Source organism: Macrosteles quadrilineatus, unplaced genomic scaffold (assembly GCF_028750875.1).
Source record: "Macrosteles quadrilineatus isolate MER2022 unplaced genomic scaffold, UCM_ALF_1.0 Scaffold_2__2_contigs__length_208266976, whole genome shotgun sequence".
NCBI classification, from domain to species: Eukaryota; Metazoa; Arthropoda; class Insecta; order Hemiptera; family Cicadellidae; genus Macrosteles; species Macrosteles quadrilineatus.
In genome coordinates this window covers 69,463,196-69,477,997 of record NW_026542595.1, presented here as the reverse complement: position 1 = coordinate 69,477,997, position 14,802 = coordinate 69,463,196, and the positions used below count along the sequence as shown (strand labels likewise).

The following is a 14,802-nucleotide window of genomic DNA, read 5'->3' as shown; positions in this document are numbered from 1 at the left end:
TAAACTATGATATTATTATTTGAATAGAAGTTAAATGTCAAGAAAAAAAATACCGCAAATTATTATTTTTGGGATAGCATTACATTGACCAAGGAATACTCTCAAAGTGTAAAGTTTCCCGAACAAAGCTTGGTCCCCAGCTACTTGTCAAACAACGCAATAATGTACGTTATTTCATAAAATTTGTACCTGAGAAATGTACAAATGGAAAATGCATTTCTCGTAAGTGTAAGCAAATCTTAAAATGATAGGATTTGTAATTATACGATCTTAAAACGAGCAATTCAGTATTCTTATTCAAAACACCAAACACCCGCCACTGGATCAAAATATGCCCGCACGGCGCAATCCGGCACGGTGGGAAGCCCCTCTCGTACAATTTAAATTACGTACATAAGCCAAAAATAAAAAACATATGATTTAGAACATTTCACTTTTTGTATACAGAATCCACTGTTTTTAAACTAACCTGACCAAAAAATAAAATAAAGTAGTAGCCGGCAAAAAAAGTTCCGTGGAAATTTGCTATGTCACGTTTCATAAAACATTAAAAATAATCGACTTTATTTGAATATTTAAAATGAAAAGTACCGGGGGACCGAGCCGTGGCTCAGTATGTATATTTCGATTGTAAAAGCAATATAAAGGAAACTCGTGTTTTCTTTATAACTAATTTCGGCTTTTATTGTTTAAGTTTCAGTGGAATTTTAATTTACTATGATGTAACTTTAAATGGACAATGCAACACATTAATTTATTTTAATCTTACACATTTCTGTTATTGTAAATAAATCATAGAAATAAAAAAAATAAAAGTAGTATTTTTTTAAATACGTTCCTAATGAATGAATTAATATGCGATCACAGGTTAATACAGTAGCAATCAACTACACAGCATTAAAACAGCACAGTGTATGTAAGGGGTGTGATTTATTTCTTGGTACTAAATTAAGTCATTCTTCAAGTATTTAAGTAAAACTTCAGCATGGGCATACTCTCTAACGTACTATCATATGATGGATTAGCTGAAGGCAGATAAGTCCGATTCAAGCTTATATTGCTTACTATAACGATTGTTGTAATACAATTAACTTTAACTAGTGGTCGTCCAGTGGTCGAAAACTCGACCAAAAATATGTAATGTACAGGTTTCAAATGATTTAGGCCTAAAACTTTTTTCCCCGTGTGAGTAACTAAGGACTTCTGGATAGTTTAAATATGATATTTATATGTTTCTTACTCAGGAACAATGCCGTTCCGGGACACTATATAAATGGACGTTAACGTGATTATAAATTTGCATTTTACATAGTCAAAATACAATAGGTATTGCGCAACCGTGATATGTTAAGTCATTAACCTTGGTTTACTAATAAAAACTACACCGTATGCTTACTCAAACAAAACAAAACTTGCTTACTGTACAGCAATAAATCACGTAAAGAACAAAACAAAATGAAAATGTAGACTAGAAGACTACTGATACCGTAGTCATCCTAGGCTACTACTACATGATGTTTCAGAACAGAAGTATGGGGATAAAAATATTAAATAACTCATAAAACACCATAAAATCATAGTACTGTACTTAAGTCTTTCTGGTAATAATAACAATGATAAAAATAAGATAAAAATGATGTAAAACACCTCTTATTATTTCTCTTTGTTCTATTCTTTCTTTGGTTTCTCTACATCCACAAGTTGTCATGGTTACTAATCACCCAACGACCCAACCACAAAATATTGTAGTGTTGTGACAGCAGACAGAAGCAGACGATTGTCAGTATGTCAGTGTCAGTGCAAGATTGTCAGTCTGTAGGTGCGAGCGTATAGGTTGACCTTGACGATACTGATCGATATTTCTCCGTTTTGCTTCCATCTTATTTTTGTTAAATGAACTGTAATATTTCAATAATTGGGAACCTACTGCACATAAAAATTACCGTAAATAGTTAAATATATCGTTCATATCGAAATATAAGACTGAAAAACACAGTTAATAAAACATTTTCTTGGGATTTGTGAAGTTATATAATATATAGGCATCATGATGATGCGACTCCAGTTAAGCGAGGTTCTACTGTATTTGCAAGTTAAAGTTACAAATAGAAAACCCATTATATGGTTTGTATTCAATGACCGATGTATTAAACAAAATAAATTATAACTTATTTTGATATTAATCAGCAGCATTTATTGCAGCTTGCAGCACTTATTGGTATATATAAATATCCCAGTTACTATTAGTAAAAAAAAAATAAAACACAAAATTGTGTGGCCATTCAATTTTTATAAACACAGTGTTAAACATTTGACTCTGCAGAATACCGGATGGTAAAGAGTGTTTGGTTTCAAGAAAATAAAATAAAAAATAGTTTAACCTGCTTTACTATTTATTTTGAAAAATAATAGATAGGAAACCATAAGGATAGGTATGGGATTGAACTGAAATAATTGCAGGAAAACTTAAATAGTAAAGTCCACAATCTGTACATTGTTAGAGAGCGAGAGAGAGAGAGAGATAGAGAGAGAGAGATTTGATAAGGAATCTGAAAAGTAAACAAATAATCGTTTCTGGCGTTCGTTATATTGTACCCCCCTCCCCCCCCCCCCCGTATTTGCACTCGTGACCACTTTTTGTTGCTTCCTTATCATTCATCCGTCCCAAAATATAATTCCTGTAATAGTTTGTTTGTAAAATTGAAATTATTATAAAAATATTTTATCTTTCGAGTGTAGTTTCATGGTTATTCTTATCAGATAGAATAATATCGTTGTCATATGTAATAGTTACTCCTTCACGTTACGCAATTGCGTAAAAAACAGTTCCAGTATCTCGGACAAGATTCACGTATATTTCTCGAGATAAAGAAAATCCGTATACTTCCCGGTCCGTGGAAACACTGTAAATACTAGGATAAAAAATATTGTATAAAGGAGAGGTTGACTAAAATTTCAACTGAAGGTAAAAAAAATCAAAATAACTTAAAATATGAGATGATGAACGGGTAGGATCAAGATTCAACCAATTATAATTAATTAATATTCGACGATCCTTATTAGAGGTGCATCATATTTATTTGGAGTATGAACATGTTTAAACATTAACACGTAGTTAATCACTATCCCAACACAAATAGTAACAAGGAGTAAACGAAGGTTACAGACCGCTGGGTTTTACCGCTACAAAGTAGGGTAGGGTGCCGTACTGGCTACACTACTCCACGATAGAACACACGATGAGACAGTCTCCGCATTGGTATTGCAGTTACGCTTATCGACACAGGCAGCAGCACCGGTTTGCTGTTTTCATACGTATAAAGTGCACGGGAAGCCATACCTGACTGGCTTATGGGAGAGCTGACTGGCTTTCGGGCGGGTGACTGCCACACCGAGTAAATTACCAGCGCACTGACTGCCAAACCGGGTGGGCACAAAAGTATATATATATATATATATATATATATGAATGTGAACGGATGGTGTTTTTGGCCTCTGGGGACCTCAAAACGAAAAACTAAATCGGTCCCGGGTCCAGGTCTTACCATGAGACCTACGGTAATAGCTTATTCCCTATATGGGAAATTCGCTAAAAGATGATCCACAAATTTTAAATAATTACCGCCCAATCTCAATCTTACCAGTTATGAGTAAAATATTTGAGAGGATCTTTCTCACTAGGCTTCAAAACTTTTTGGAAAAACATAATATTATCTCAGAAAATCAATATGGATTTAGACAAGGAAAATCCACGATAGACGCTGTAAATAAATTTATTGAAGATGTCATTGAAGGACTAGAGAATCAAAAAAAGACACTTGGTGTCTTCATCGATCTTTCAAAGGCGTTTGATTGTGTTGATCACGACCATACTGTTAAGGAAACTGGAGCTCTGCGGCATCCGTGGAGTCCCACTTATGTGGCTTAGATCTTACCTCGAGGGTAGGACCCAGTAGGGCCACAGTATTATATTCCCCAGGGGTTATGAGTTAAATATTTTAAGGTTTTCTTGATAAATGTACAATGTTTTTTAGTTTTCCTCCATTTCTTAAATGTATTGATTTATTTGTTTAAAGTTAAATTTAATTTAAAGTGTAATTTTATAAAATAACCCCTATGTAATTATAAATATTAGAATCACACAATGTAAAAATGCTACACAATGTAAAAATTGTAAAGAGCAATAAATAAATAAATAATTTGAGGCACTTGATTAGAAGTTGGGTTGGTTAAAAAATGGTATGTTATTTTCTTCATCTTAGTATTGAAAACGTTGGTTTATCGCGAGTTTGTCGTAATTGAGTTTGTCTCTGTTACTCTTCTTCCCAAACAATATACAATAAAAACAAAACAGACTCCCTTTGCTCACACTTGCCGTAAGCCAAGGTTTTTTCTCAAACCAAGAAGTGCAAAATGTTCTAATTTTCTTAGGATCATCTTCTTGAGAAAATGTAAAGCCTTTAGGTTGGTGAGATCCTAGCTTTTTAATTGCTAATTTTTCCTCAAGAGCGAGGTTAGAAAAGTTTAATGTAAAAGATTATACCCTTCATTAATTTTCCAAAGCTTAAATTGAACAAAATTAAGTTATGCCTACCGTGTGTCAATCATCACAACAGTGAGTTATTAATATTAAAATATCCTACTAATATTATAAATGAGAAAGTTTGGATGTTGTATGGATGTATGTTTGTGACAAGTGAACGAGAAAAATACTGGTCGGATTGGGCTGAAATTTGGCATGATGATAGCTCACATTCCCGATTAACATATTTTTTTTTTTGTCCTAGGACGCTAGGCACGAGCCTGGGATTGTTTTTCACATTACTTCAGGCTAGACCTAGGGGTTGCGGCATTATCACTTGGATAAAATCCATTGGTGACTTGGCGGGGATCGAACCCGGGACCTCACGGACCGAAGTCCCGCGCTCTAGCCACTACGCCAGCTCGCTCCCCATCCCCCCCGATTAACATATAGGCATATTATTATTTCAAAAATCCTTTCGGGCTCCGCCCCAGTGGCTCTGGAGTTTCCCATGTTAACCTTATGAGAAATGGAATTATTGAATCTTAACAGCTGTTTCAATTAAATAAGTTGGTTCTGTTCTATGATGTTCAATAGCATTAAAGTTACAAGGATTACCAACAGGGTGCAGCACTATTATTGCTTTTACATTTATGACAACAGCTAATTTGCAACCAAAAGGTGAGTGAGCGTAGCGAACGAACTTCAACCTGGAGGCGAGTTAGCATAGCGAACGAGCTCCAACCTAAAGGTGAGTGAGCGTAGCGAACGAGCTCCATCCTAAAGGTGAGTGAGCGTAGCGAACAAACTTCAACCAGGACGTGATTGAGCCATGCGAACGAGATAATCTTGAAAATTAAGAAGTTAAACGGAGCAAAGCCCGCGGGTTACAGCTAGTAACTAATATTTTGCTGGAAGTATAAATAATTCTATTAATTTAGTAGACTACTTCAAGTATTTTACTTAGTAGGTCTAGTGTTTCTGTTATGTCTACTCTACTCGTCTACTAAACATGTAAGGTACCTATTCAAATATATAGATAACAGAAATATATAAAAAAACATACTGTACTTTTTTGTTTATATATTAAAGGAAATATTTTATTGTATTTTATGTTTACTTCAGAATAAATGCATTATGAAAATAACACACACAAATGTTCTATATGAATAGGAAAATAATTTAGTTTGATATTATGATAGGGAAAAGAAGCTAGTTTAGTATTAAAACGTTACTTTTCCAAGTTTGAAACATTTAAATGCGTTATAATCTTTTTAAAGATACTCGTTAATACCACTATAATGCCGATCTCTGATTACGGTAATAAAATAACACTTAACGCATAACTATGAAAAAGACATGAAGATTAACACCTTTAGTTATAGATAGTCACCTGCAATATGGACACCCTCTTTCAATTTTGTATCAAAAATCATCATAGAGCCGCGCCGACTTAAAATACGTGAGCTTGCCTAATATAAAAGTTTACTTTATTAATATTATTTCATTCTTTTTAGAGCGTTTTGAAGTCGGTTGTATTTTTTACAAAAATAAATTATAATAACTCACAATTCTGAAAATTGCAGTAGCGTTGAAGTAGGCCTAACCCCATTTGAACCACGAACACCCACTTCACAATAACATCACCACACCATCAACACACCTTTAAATTAAAATGATTACTAAAGCTGACAAAATCTTAGTATGGCTACATACTCTAATAAATCTGTAATAATATCACGAAACTTACTAAGAGTCCTATAACTAAAAGTACTTATTAGTTGATAAAATATTTCATACAACTATAACCCGTTTGCCGGTTGGCGTACAACATACACGTAACACGGGCGGCGGGAATCGGGATGTAAACAAAGCTACACTAGCAAGCTCACTCGCCACTCGGTTGCCGCCAGTACAGTGCTAGCGCATCTCACCGGCCATGCTAAACCTGACGAGTTGTGTTATGTTTTATATTTAAGCTTGATTGTGAGCACAGCTTGTCTTTAATGTCCATACATTATAAAAATATTTATTTGTTGACAAAAAGTTGTATTTTTTTAATTCCCCCACCCCAAATCTAAAAAAAAACATCATTAAATCTCAAATTCCCCCCCAAAATTGAATTTTATAGTGCAGTCCGCGCTATCAAATCATTCTGTGGGCACCCCTGACTCCCTATAATATGTTTTGTTTAAAATACAATTTAAATATTAACAGCGGTTTCATTAAAAAGTAGTAAAAATTATACATATGACGAAAATGTAAACAAATCTGGGAAGGGAACGTTAAAGGCTTCTGGGGCAGAGCCCTAAGGGAATTTACATTGTTTTTCTTTTGATGGCTCATCTACAGACCGAGACCTTTCTTTGGACACCTCTACCAAGTTTCTACGCCCAGCCGTTCTCTCAAATTAGTGGAGACAAAGTTTACAATAAAATTTTTAGATTCCCCCATGTTAATCTATGGGAGAAAACTTTGATGGAAGATCCTGTCCAAACTAAAAAAGATTTCAAAAAATGAAAAACACTTTGCAAAACTACAGATCAGGGCCTTTTTTTGGACACTTTAATCATCAAAATCGGTCCAAAAATGAGGGAGTTCTGTTTACAAAAATCTTAGTGTATTATAGAAGATAGATGAGAACAAAACATTGTAAGGTAAACGGAAGAAAACTTTTTTCCATCAATTTTCAGCGCTTTTTGCTGCTTTGAGGGTGAAATATGTTCGCCCCAAAAGTGCCAGAGGGAAAAGTGTGCAAAACAGGCCAAATAATGGAGAAAAAAATATTTTTTCAATTAGTTTGGAGACCCTAAAGTAGGCCATTGTTACTAAAAATCATGTAACTTAGCCGACAGATAGAAAACGAATGTAGGCTTACCGATGGTACCTGTAGACGATAAAATATCTATTACTAGCCTAAAACAAACATTTAACACGTTGAGCGCAGGCCTGTCACCGAGGACCGGCCGCGAAACTTGCACGCAGGCCGGCCCAGTCAACGGTGCTCGGCCAAGTCCTGCTGAAATGAATCAGGCATTGTGAAGCCAGGGGGCAATGTACCGATTTTTCCCTAACGTAAGGTGGCAACCCTGTCGACGCCGGTCACCTGTAATTCCTACTTACAAATTTAATAACTGCACCTCAATGCTTCTTTTGTGCTTTTTTTTTTTTTTTTTTTTACTGTTAGCCTATAAATGACACAACGGTATTGTTTAGGCTATTAGTGACTCTAAATAAAAATGGACTTTTCCACATCAGAAACTCTGATGTAGCCTAACTTAGTTTGAGTGTAAAAAAACAATGGCTGGGAGGGAGGAAGGATAGGCCTATTATAAAATATAGACTAGCCTACTTAAGGGGATACGCCACTATCTGTAGGCCATATTTTATATTTTTTTACATTTTCCAAAAGTTGCATTTTTAGATAGGTCATTTAAATGTGAACATTTAGCTAAAATTGTTTGCCAATCTGACAACTCCTTCTAGTATAAAAAAAATAAAATATAAAACGCCGCAACCAGCAATTTAACAAAATTTTGAACTATTTTTTTTTTTGTTCCTGATATGTACACTTTTAATTGTGTATCATAATTATGTATTATGGAGTTATAAAGTAGGGTACATTTATTTAAAACAAAATAAGTACTTTGCTATTTTTATATATAGTATAAAATAATAAGTTAGTGTAGTTATGGGAATTTTTCTCCTGTCAACCACCTGTTACATCACCTGCGATTATCTCAATACCGTGTTTTTTAGGTTATTATTGTACAAAAGTTTGAATAACTCCGTTAGTACTATACTTATAGTATTCAAATTTTCACCAGACCTTCTTTATATAGTAATAAAGGATTGTGTGTATAGTAAGCCCTATAGCATTACATTTACTAAAAATATTTATGTTTACGCAAAAATTTTAAATATTTTTTTCAGCTTTTTTATTTTTTTGAATAAAAGGTTTCCTAAAAATTTTGTTTTTTTAGTTACCATAACGATTATACACAGAAATACTCATTATTTCATCCTGAATCAGGAAATAAATAGAATATGTCATTCCGATCAGTAGTTGAAAAGTTATTCTCAATAACGACTTCTTAAAAATGTTGGTGAAAAAAACTAAAAACGCATATAAATTTAGTAAATAAGTTATAAATTCAATATTTTTGTACCTAAATCTTCTAACTAAGTCTAGTATAAACAAAATATACTAACTAGGTTGACAAAAATAAAATAATAAAAAAAAAGTTGGAGATAGTGGCGTATCCCCTTAAGTTTATTGCCCCCCCTCCCCCTGAATTGACATAGGCTTATATTACGTGCAAAAGGAATCAAAATCGGGACTGTCCCGGCAGAATCGAGGTGGGTGGCAATTTAAAATGTTTGTGTTTTACATTTTTACTACCTATCAGACGCCATCGCACGGGTCGACCTAGTCACCGGTGACCGGCAATTTTGGACGCCATTTTTCGGGGGGAAAATACTCAAAATACCATTTCCAACCTGGATCCTCACTTCTGGTAACAAAAGGTAAGATTTTATGAAAAAATAAATAATTTCTGACACTGGGGAAGCACCCACTGATATTTTCACCTCGCCCAATGTGTTAAAGAGGCCTAGGCTTACATTCTAAATCTGATTAGGGTTGCCATATTCCGGAGATTACCGGATTTTGACATTCAAAATTTAGCTCCGGGGGGATTTCTGGAAAAAGTGAAAAATCTTCTCTTTTTAACTCTCTATTAAATACATTGTATAACGGTACTTTTGGAATAAATTAAATGTTAGTATCACAAAATATTGTTATGCAATGACTGCAAAATGCAACTCTTGTACTCTCTATTAAAGTTGTTTTTATTCCTTAAGCAGTTTCACTTTGGCCAGTAGTAACGTGTTTAGTTTATCGTCTTTTTCATTGCTCCCAGTCCTTGTCCTATTCGCGTCTGTTGTATTTGTGCTATGTAAGTTAGGTATACAATTTTGCTAGCCCGTAAATTTTTACTTACTGTAGGCCTTGTGGGGGTCACCAGCTAAAATCTCCTCTTTTTCACAAATTACCATATGGCAACCCTAAATCTGATACTCTTGCAAGTAACAAATCAGACACTTCTCAGGATGCTCTTTATAGCCTAAACCTATGGACCGATTTGGAAAATATAGTAGTTAAAACAATAAGTAGCATAGGTAGTCTGTTATGGGGAACAATATAACTTACCTCTTTAGTCCATGTGGATCACCCCAACCTTTAACGAAGTATTTGGAGAGCAAAATAGCCCTATAGAGCCTATCCAATTTGCTTAGAGGCATTCTACGGATTAACTTTTAAAAGAGGCTTTCAACAGGACCATATCATACAAATAAGTTAAAAAAAAGTTAATCCTCTGTTTCTCCTGAGTCCTAGCTATGCGGATTTACGCAAAATTCAGGTTTATACGTAATATCAAGAGAGATTTGGAAGTTTACAATAGAATAGTTGTCTTAGGTACAAGAAATTTTGATTGAAAATACCCTCCCTCATTACAAAACTCTCAAAAGTCAAAAGATTAAAAGAACAAAAAGATAGGTTAAGGTTTGTTTTGTATTTACTTACTCATTTACAGTGTTGCCACCCTGGACCTGTTAAAATTCCCCATCTGACTAAGAAGAAATCCCCATTTTATTCCCAGCTAAAGCAAAAAAAAAATCTATAGAAAGTCCCCAATTTTCCTCCATCTATCTATCCTCCTAATTCTACAAAAATCCCCATTTAACTACCAAATATCCCAAATTCATACCTATCTATGCCGTATTGTGTGGGTAAAATTTCACTCTCCGTGAATATATTACACTATGACATACATGAGTGAAAATTTAAAAACGTACGTTTTCATGTCCCTGGCCTTTTACTTCGTGATTAAATTTGTAGTTTATTATTATGTGTTTTAATATTTTTTGGGACGGGGGCAACATGTTACACACATTTATTTGGTTTTAAATAGGTTCTAGGTATTTTTTTCGTATTTTTAAAGTCTCGAAATTCACGACCATGACGTGTCCCTAGGGTGCATTTTCCAACTTTCACGCTGTTTTTAGACTAATTATTCATGCCGAAATATATAAAGCCATATTTTTATGTCATCAATGGTTATTAAACTTACAAAAAAGAAGCATATTATAATTTTATTGTCATTAAAAACTGACTACCATGACAAAATAAGTCTGTCCCTCGATTTGGCATCACGACCATTTGGGAAAAACTTTGGAGCACGACAGTGGCAATCCTGGCGTCGATGGAGTCAGTTGGTTTTAGAGACTAGTTCGGGCCGGTCGGGGTGTATGTCAGGATTGTAGTGCCGGTCGTTTCGAGTTGAAAGGAGGAATTACAAGATTAATAAAGGAAAGATTGTGTTTTTAGTAATTTTGGTGTGTCCATGACCGTACGTAGTCATTCGATGAAGTAGACATGGTGTTAATTTTTGTTTATAAGATATTTTAATTGCTAGATTAGCCTAGAAGTCCACTTTGTATCCTCGAACATGAGGTGCAGGGCTACCGCCAGAACAGAGCCAAATAACACGTAATTTCACGACCAAAGTTTCACGACCATCGCGGGTTTTTTCACGACCAATCCAGCCTTATGGATTACAGTGTGTTTGGTCGTGACAATAACTTTAATATAATTGTAAATTGAACAGTTTAGTTCAATTGAAACACATATTTGTATTATAACTAACAGGATAATTGAAGGATTATTTAGAAAGATTTAGATTATTCCAGACAATTCACGACCGTACCGCTTGTCCCTGACCATCACGTTTATGATTTCTACCATAAAAATTTTAAAAATTAAAATCTCGTCATATTTCAATGTTTTATACACAAAAGAAGCACACCTCTATTAAACATAACAATTTTTCGGGTCTCAAGTAAGTTTTTTCGGATTTATACAAACTTAAAAAGATTTTATTGGCTTTTTTTCAATTTTTTGAGTTTTTATTTTTTTCTAGAAAGACCAAATATACCAAAAGCTCAGTGACCTTTTTATTGTATAATGGTCATAAAAGTAAATAAGTTTATAGCAAAACATAGTTATAAAAATAATATTAACTATTTTTAATATTCATTTAAACGTCCGTTATGGTCGTGACAGGATTTTGTGTTTTTCCACTAAAGATGCTCTTTTAAAAAGAAACTACCAAAGATATTGCGTTACCATGGACATTTTATGAAACTTCAAATGTTAATGAAATAAAAATCATAATAAAAGTTTTGAAAAAAGGGGAAAAGAATTTGCAAAGTGCTTTTCCTGAAAACGTACGTTTTTAAATTTTCACTCACATACATTTATTTTATTCACTCCATATTAAATGTGCTGATGAGGAAAAATCCCCATTTTATCCCCAGGGCCCCAGCTAAATCAAAAATCCTCCAATTATCCCCCAAGCCATAAAAATCTAAAGAAAATCCCCAACTCCTCCTCCATCCAACCGTCAAACTCTACAAAAATCCCCGTTTAACTACCGGTAACATGGTACCAATGATTATACTGTATATTATTTTAACGTACATTATTTGTGCCGCAAGTTGATTTGAATTTGACTATTGAACATTTAAAAACAAGACTGCTATTTAATGGGGCCCCAAAAATGATTTATCACTATAGCTATTTATCAAAATATTTATTAAACCGTTATTTATCTTTATAGTATTTATTATTTATTTATTGTTAATCTATTTAAAGTTTAAAACTGATCAGTAACCATCCTTAAAATCTTTTTGTTAGGCCTAATTTTTTTCAGTTACTGGTACCAGTTTGTAAGTTCAGAAGGGTAGACTAAAAATTCATCTATATATTTAATATACGCTAGGCATATTTTTGTCATAATTGTTTTGGAGTGGTGGTGCTACCGATCACCATGTCCAAAGTGTCGATAGAAAGGTCTTAGCATGTAGTTTTGCCACCAAACAAAAAAACTTTGGAATTCCATCAGGGCTCTGCCCCAGTGGCCATCAAAGTTTCCATGTTATTCTTAGGGAGAAAATGTTTGTTTACATTTGAATAGATGAATACTGTACTTTTGAATTTGACACTAATATTTGAAACAGCTGGTTATACTAAAATTTTGCAAAAAATCAAAACATAGCCACAAAAAGTTCGACAATTGGTAGACGCGAACGAAATAGGTACAAATACAGTGTCGTTGATGGCCGAATACAGCAAGCACCCTTCCGTGTTGCGTTTGTGTGCTCTCCAACAGCCGCATCAAGATTTCACATTCTATTTAGGACTGTTGGACAATCGCTGCATACTGCCATTGACTATTGGATACAGAAGAACAATTTTTTACTAAAAAAGAATGTAGTTGTGTAAGCCAGTCACAGATTGCGCTAGTGTCTAAAACTCTATTTTGTACCTTATTTTTCGTTACTGACATAGTTGCTGGGTCACAACACTTGCTATAGCTCATAATAGGTCATTCTATCAGTTTGACTTGGTAAAAACCATCATGTAATCGGCAGAAATCAGTAATTTAGATCAGCGCAATCTGTAGGTGGCTCACATCAACTAAGAAAAATTTTACTAAAAACCTGGTTACAACTTTGACATGGGGATGGAACAAGGCCGCCTTTAACTCCAGGCCGTGGCCTTCGAACTGGCAACGTCGCAAGTGGTGTTGTAACAGCTGTTTATTTTGGCACCAGCTAATGGTAATTGTGTATTTACGAAAGCTTGGTTACTGGACTATGACAATATTGACTCCACTTTAAAAGTACAAAAATTAATTTTCTCTTTAAATATTGTTTTTGTTTTCAATCCTATATGTCTTATTTTCAATCTTTCAATAAATTTATGTTCATAAATTTTCATTTTAATGAATAAAACGCGAAATAATGAGCAGGGGCCCATTTCATAATAAAGTACAAACTAATATTATTACTATTAGTAAATCAGCTGATCGCCCAATGCAAATCTAATGTAAATTACAAGTTACAAGTTGTAACTTGTAGTTTATTATGAAATGGCCCCCTGCAGCTGATCGCCCAATGCAAATCTAATGTAAATTACAAGTTACAAGTTACAACTTGTAACTTGTAATAATATTAGTTTGTACTTTATTATGAAATGGGCCCCTGGTGTCACCTGTATGCCATGTTATCTTATGGGACGTCTGGCGCTAGACAACACCACTTGCGACGTTGTCAATTCTACCTGGCCGCGGCCTGTAGTTAGAGATGGCCGTGGATGGAATGTCTAGTTGTTGTATTAATAGTCAAAGATACTGCATAAGCTGTTGATTTTGGAAGACACGGAGGTGGGTAGGACTACATCGGAAACAGAATAGAGGAGATATTAGATGAGTGGCAACTGCGTTGGGAGCAGAGTGTTTTATGTTTATGTTCCATAATGTTTGAGTCGTATATTTCAAAGTCATCAGAAATTATGACTGTTATTCGTTTTAAAATAACACCCGTAATTCTTAGCATTTTCTCGAATTCGAGCAACAGGTACACTAGTTCTTATTTAATTTTTTTTGAAATAGGTAGTTTTTGATAGTTTAATTCTTTGGATTGCTGAAAGTTTGATTGTTTGTTATTTGTTGATTATTTTAAATAATTATAGGCTTTGTTCACCTTTTGTCTTGTCTTTCACCCACGGCCTTTCAGTTTTTAGTTAGGGTTGTGGGGCGACCACTCGCACTGTCACTATGGGGGACACGCTTCCAATAGTTGTTCGTCTGGTGTTACTAATCTTAAACTATCGTAGTCTTAAATAAGCGATAGTAGGAGTAGTAAGTTCCACATATGTAAACTTTGTGGACAATAGCACAACGAATAAAACAATATTATTACGCCATGGAAAGTTGTACGCATCATCCAATTTTTCAGCAGTCAGCTGTATACAATCGACATGCTAGGGCAAAGGCGAGCACCGAGTACGCGAGCGAGGACGGGAAACAGCTGATTTCCTGATGTTTCATACTCATAGTTAGTTGTCAAATTGTCTGCTAGACACTGACTGTACACAGGAATCAATCAGCAATCAGTGGCAGCACCAGTAGCCTATTACCATTGACTATATAAACACTAGTGTTAAAGTTTATATAGTCAATACTATTACGAATTCGATAGTATACATATCGTGACAGATCTATGAAATGGAGAAAAACTCAAGGCTTGTCGACGCCAAGGGATGTTGACCTTGTGGGATATCAACCATCTGAGACCCCACGCTGAAGCACAATTGCAACGACGCTAATCTCTATGATAAAAACAAAAACTCCTTTCCAACTCCATCCATTTAG

At 34.5% G+C, this 14,802-nt stretch overlaps 1 protein-coding gene across 3 annotated transcripts in view; it reads right to left on the bottom strand.

Moving 5' to 3' along the window:
• LOC128985515 (protein ABHD18) overlaps positions 1–10,088 on the bottom strand; it is a 63,249-nt gene extending 53,161 nt beyond the window's left edge. Inside the window, exon 1 of one of the 3 annotated variants that reach the window (XM_054405092.1) lies at positions 9,735–10,088. In XM_054405092.1, coding sequence (XP_054261067.1) covers positions 9,735–9,826 — 92 coding nt within the window. In that variant the 5' untranslated portion in view covers positions 9,827–10,088. The remainder of the gene's footprint in view (positions 1–9,734) is intronic. The other 2 variants (XM_054405091.1, XM_054405090.1) reach the window with 2 other exon arrangements.
• Positions 10,089–14,802: the final 4,714 nt, after the last annotated feature.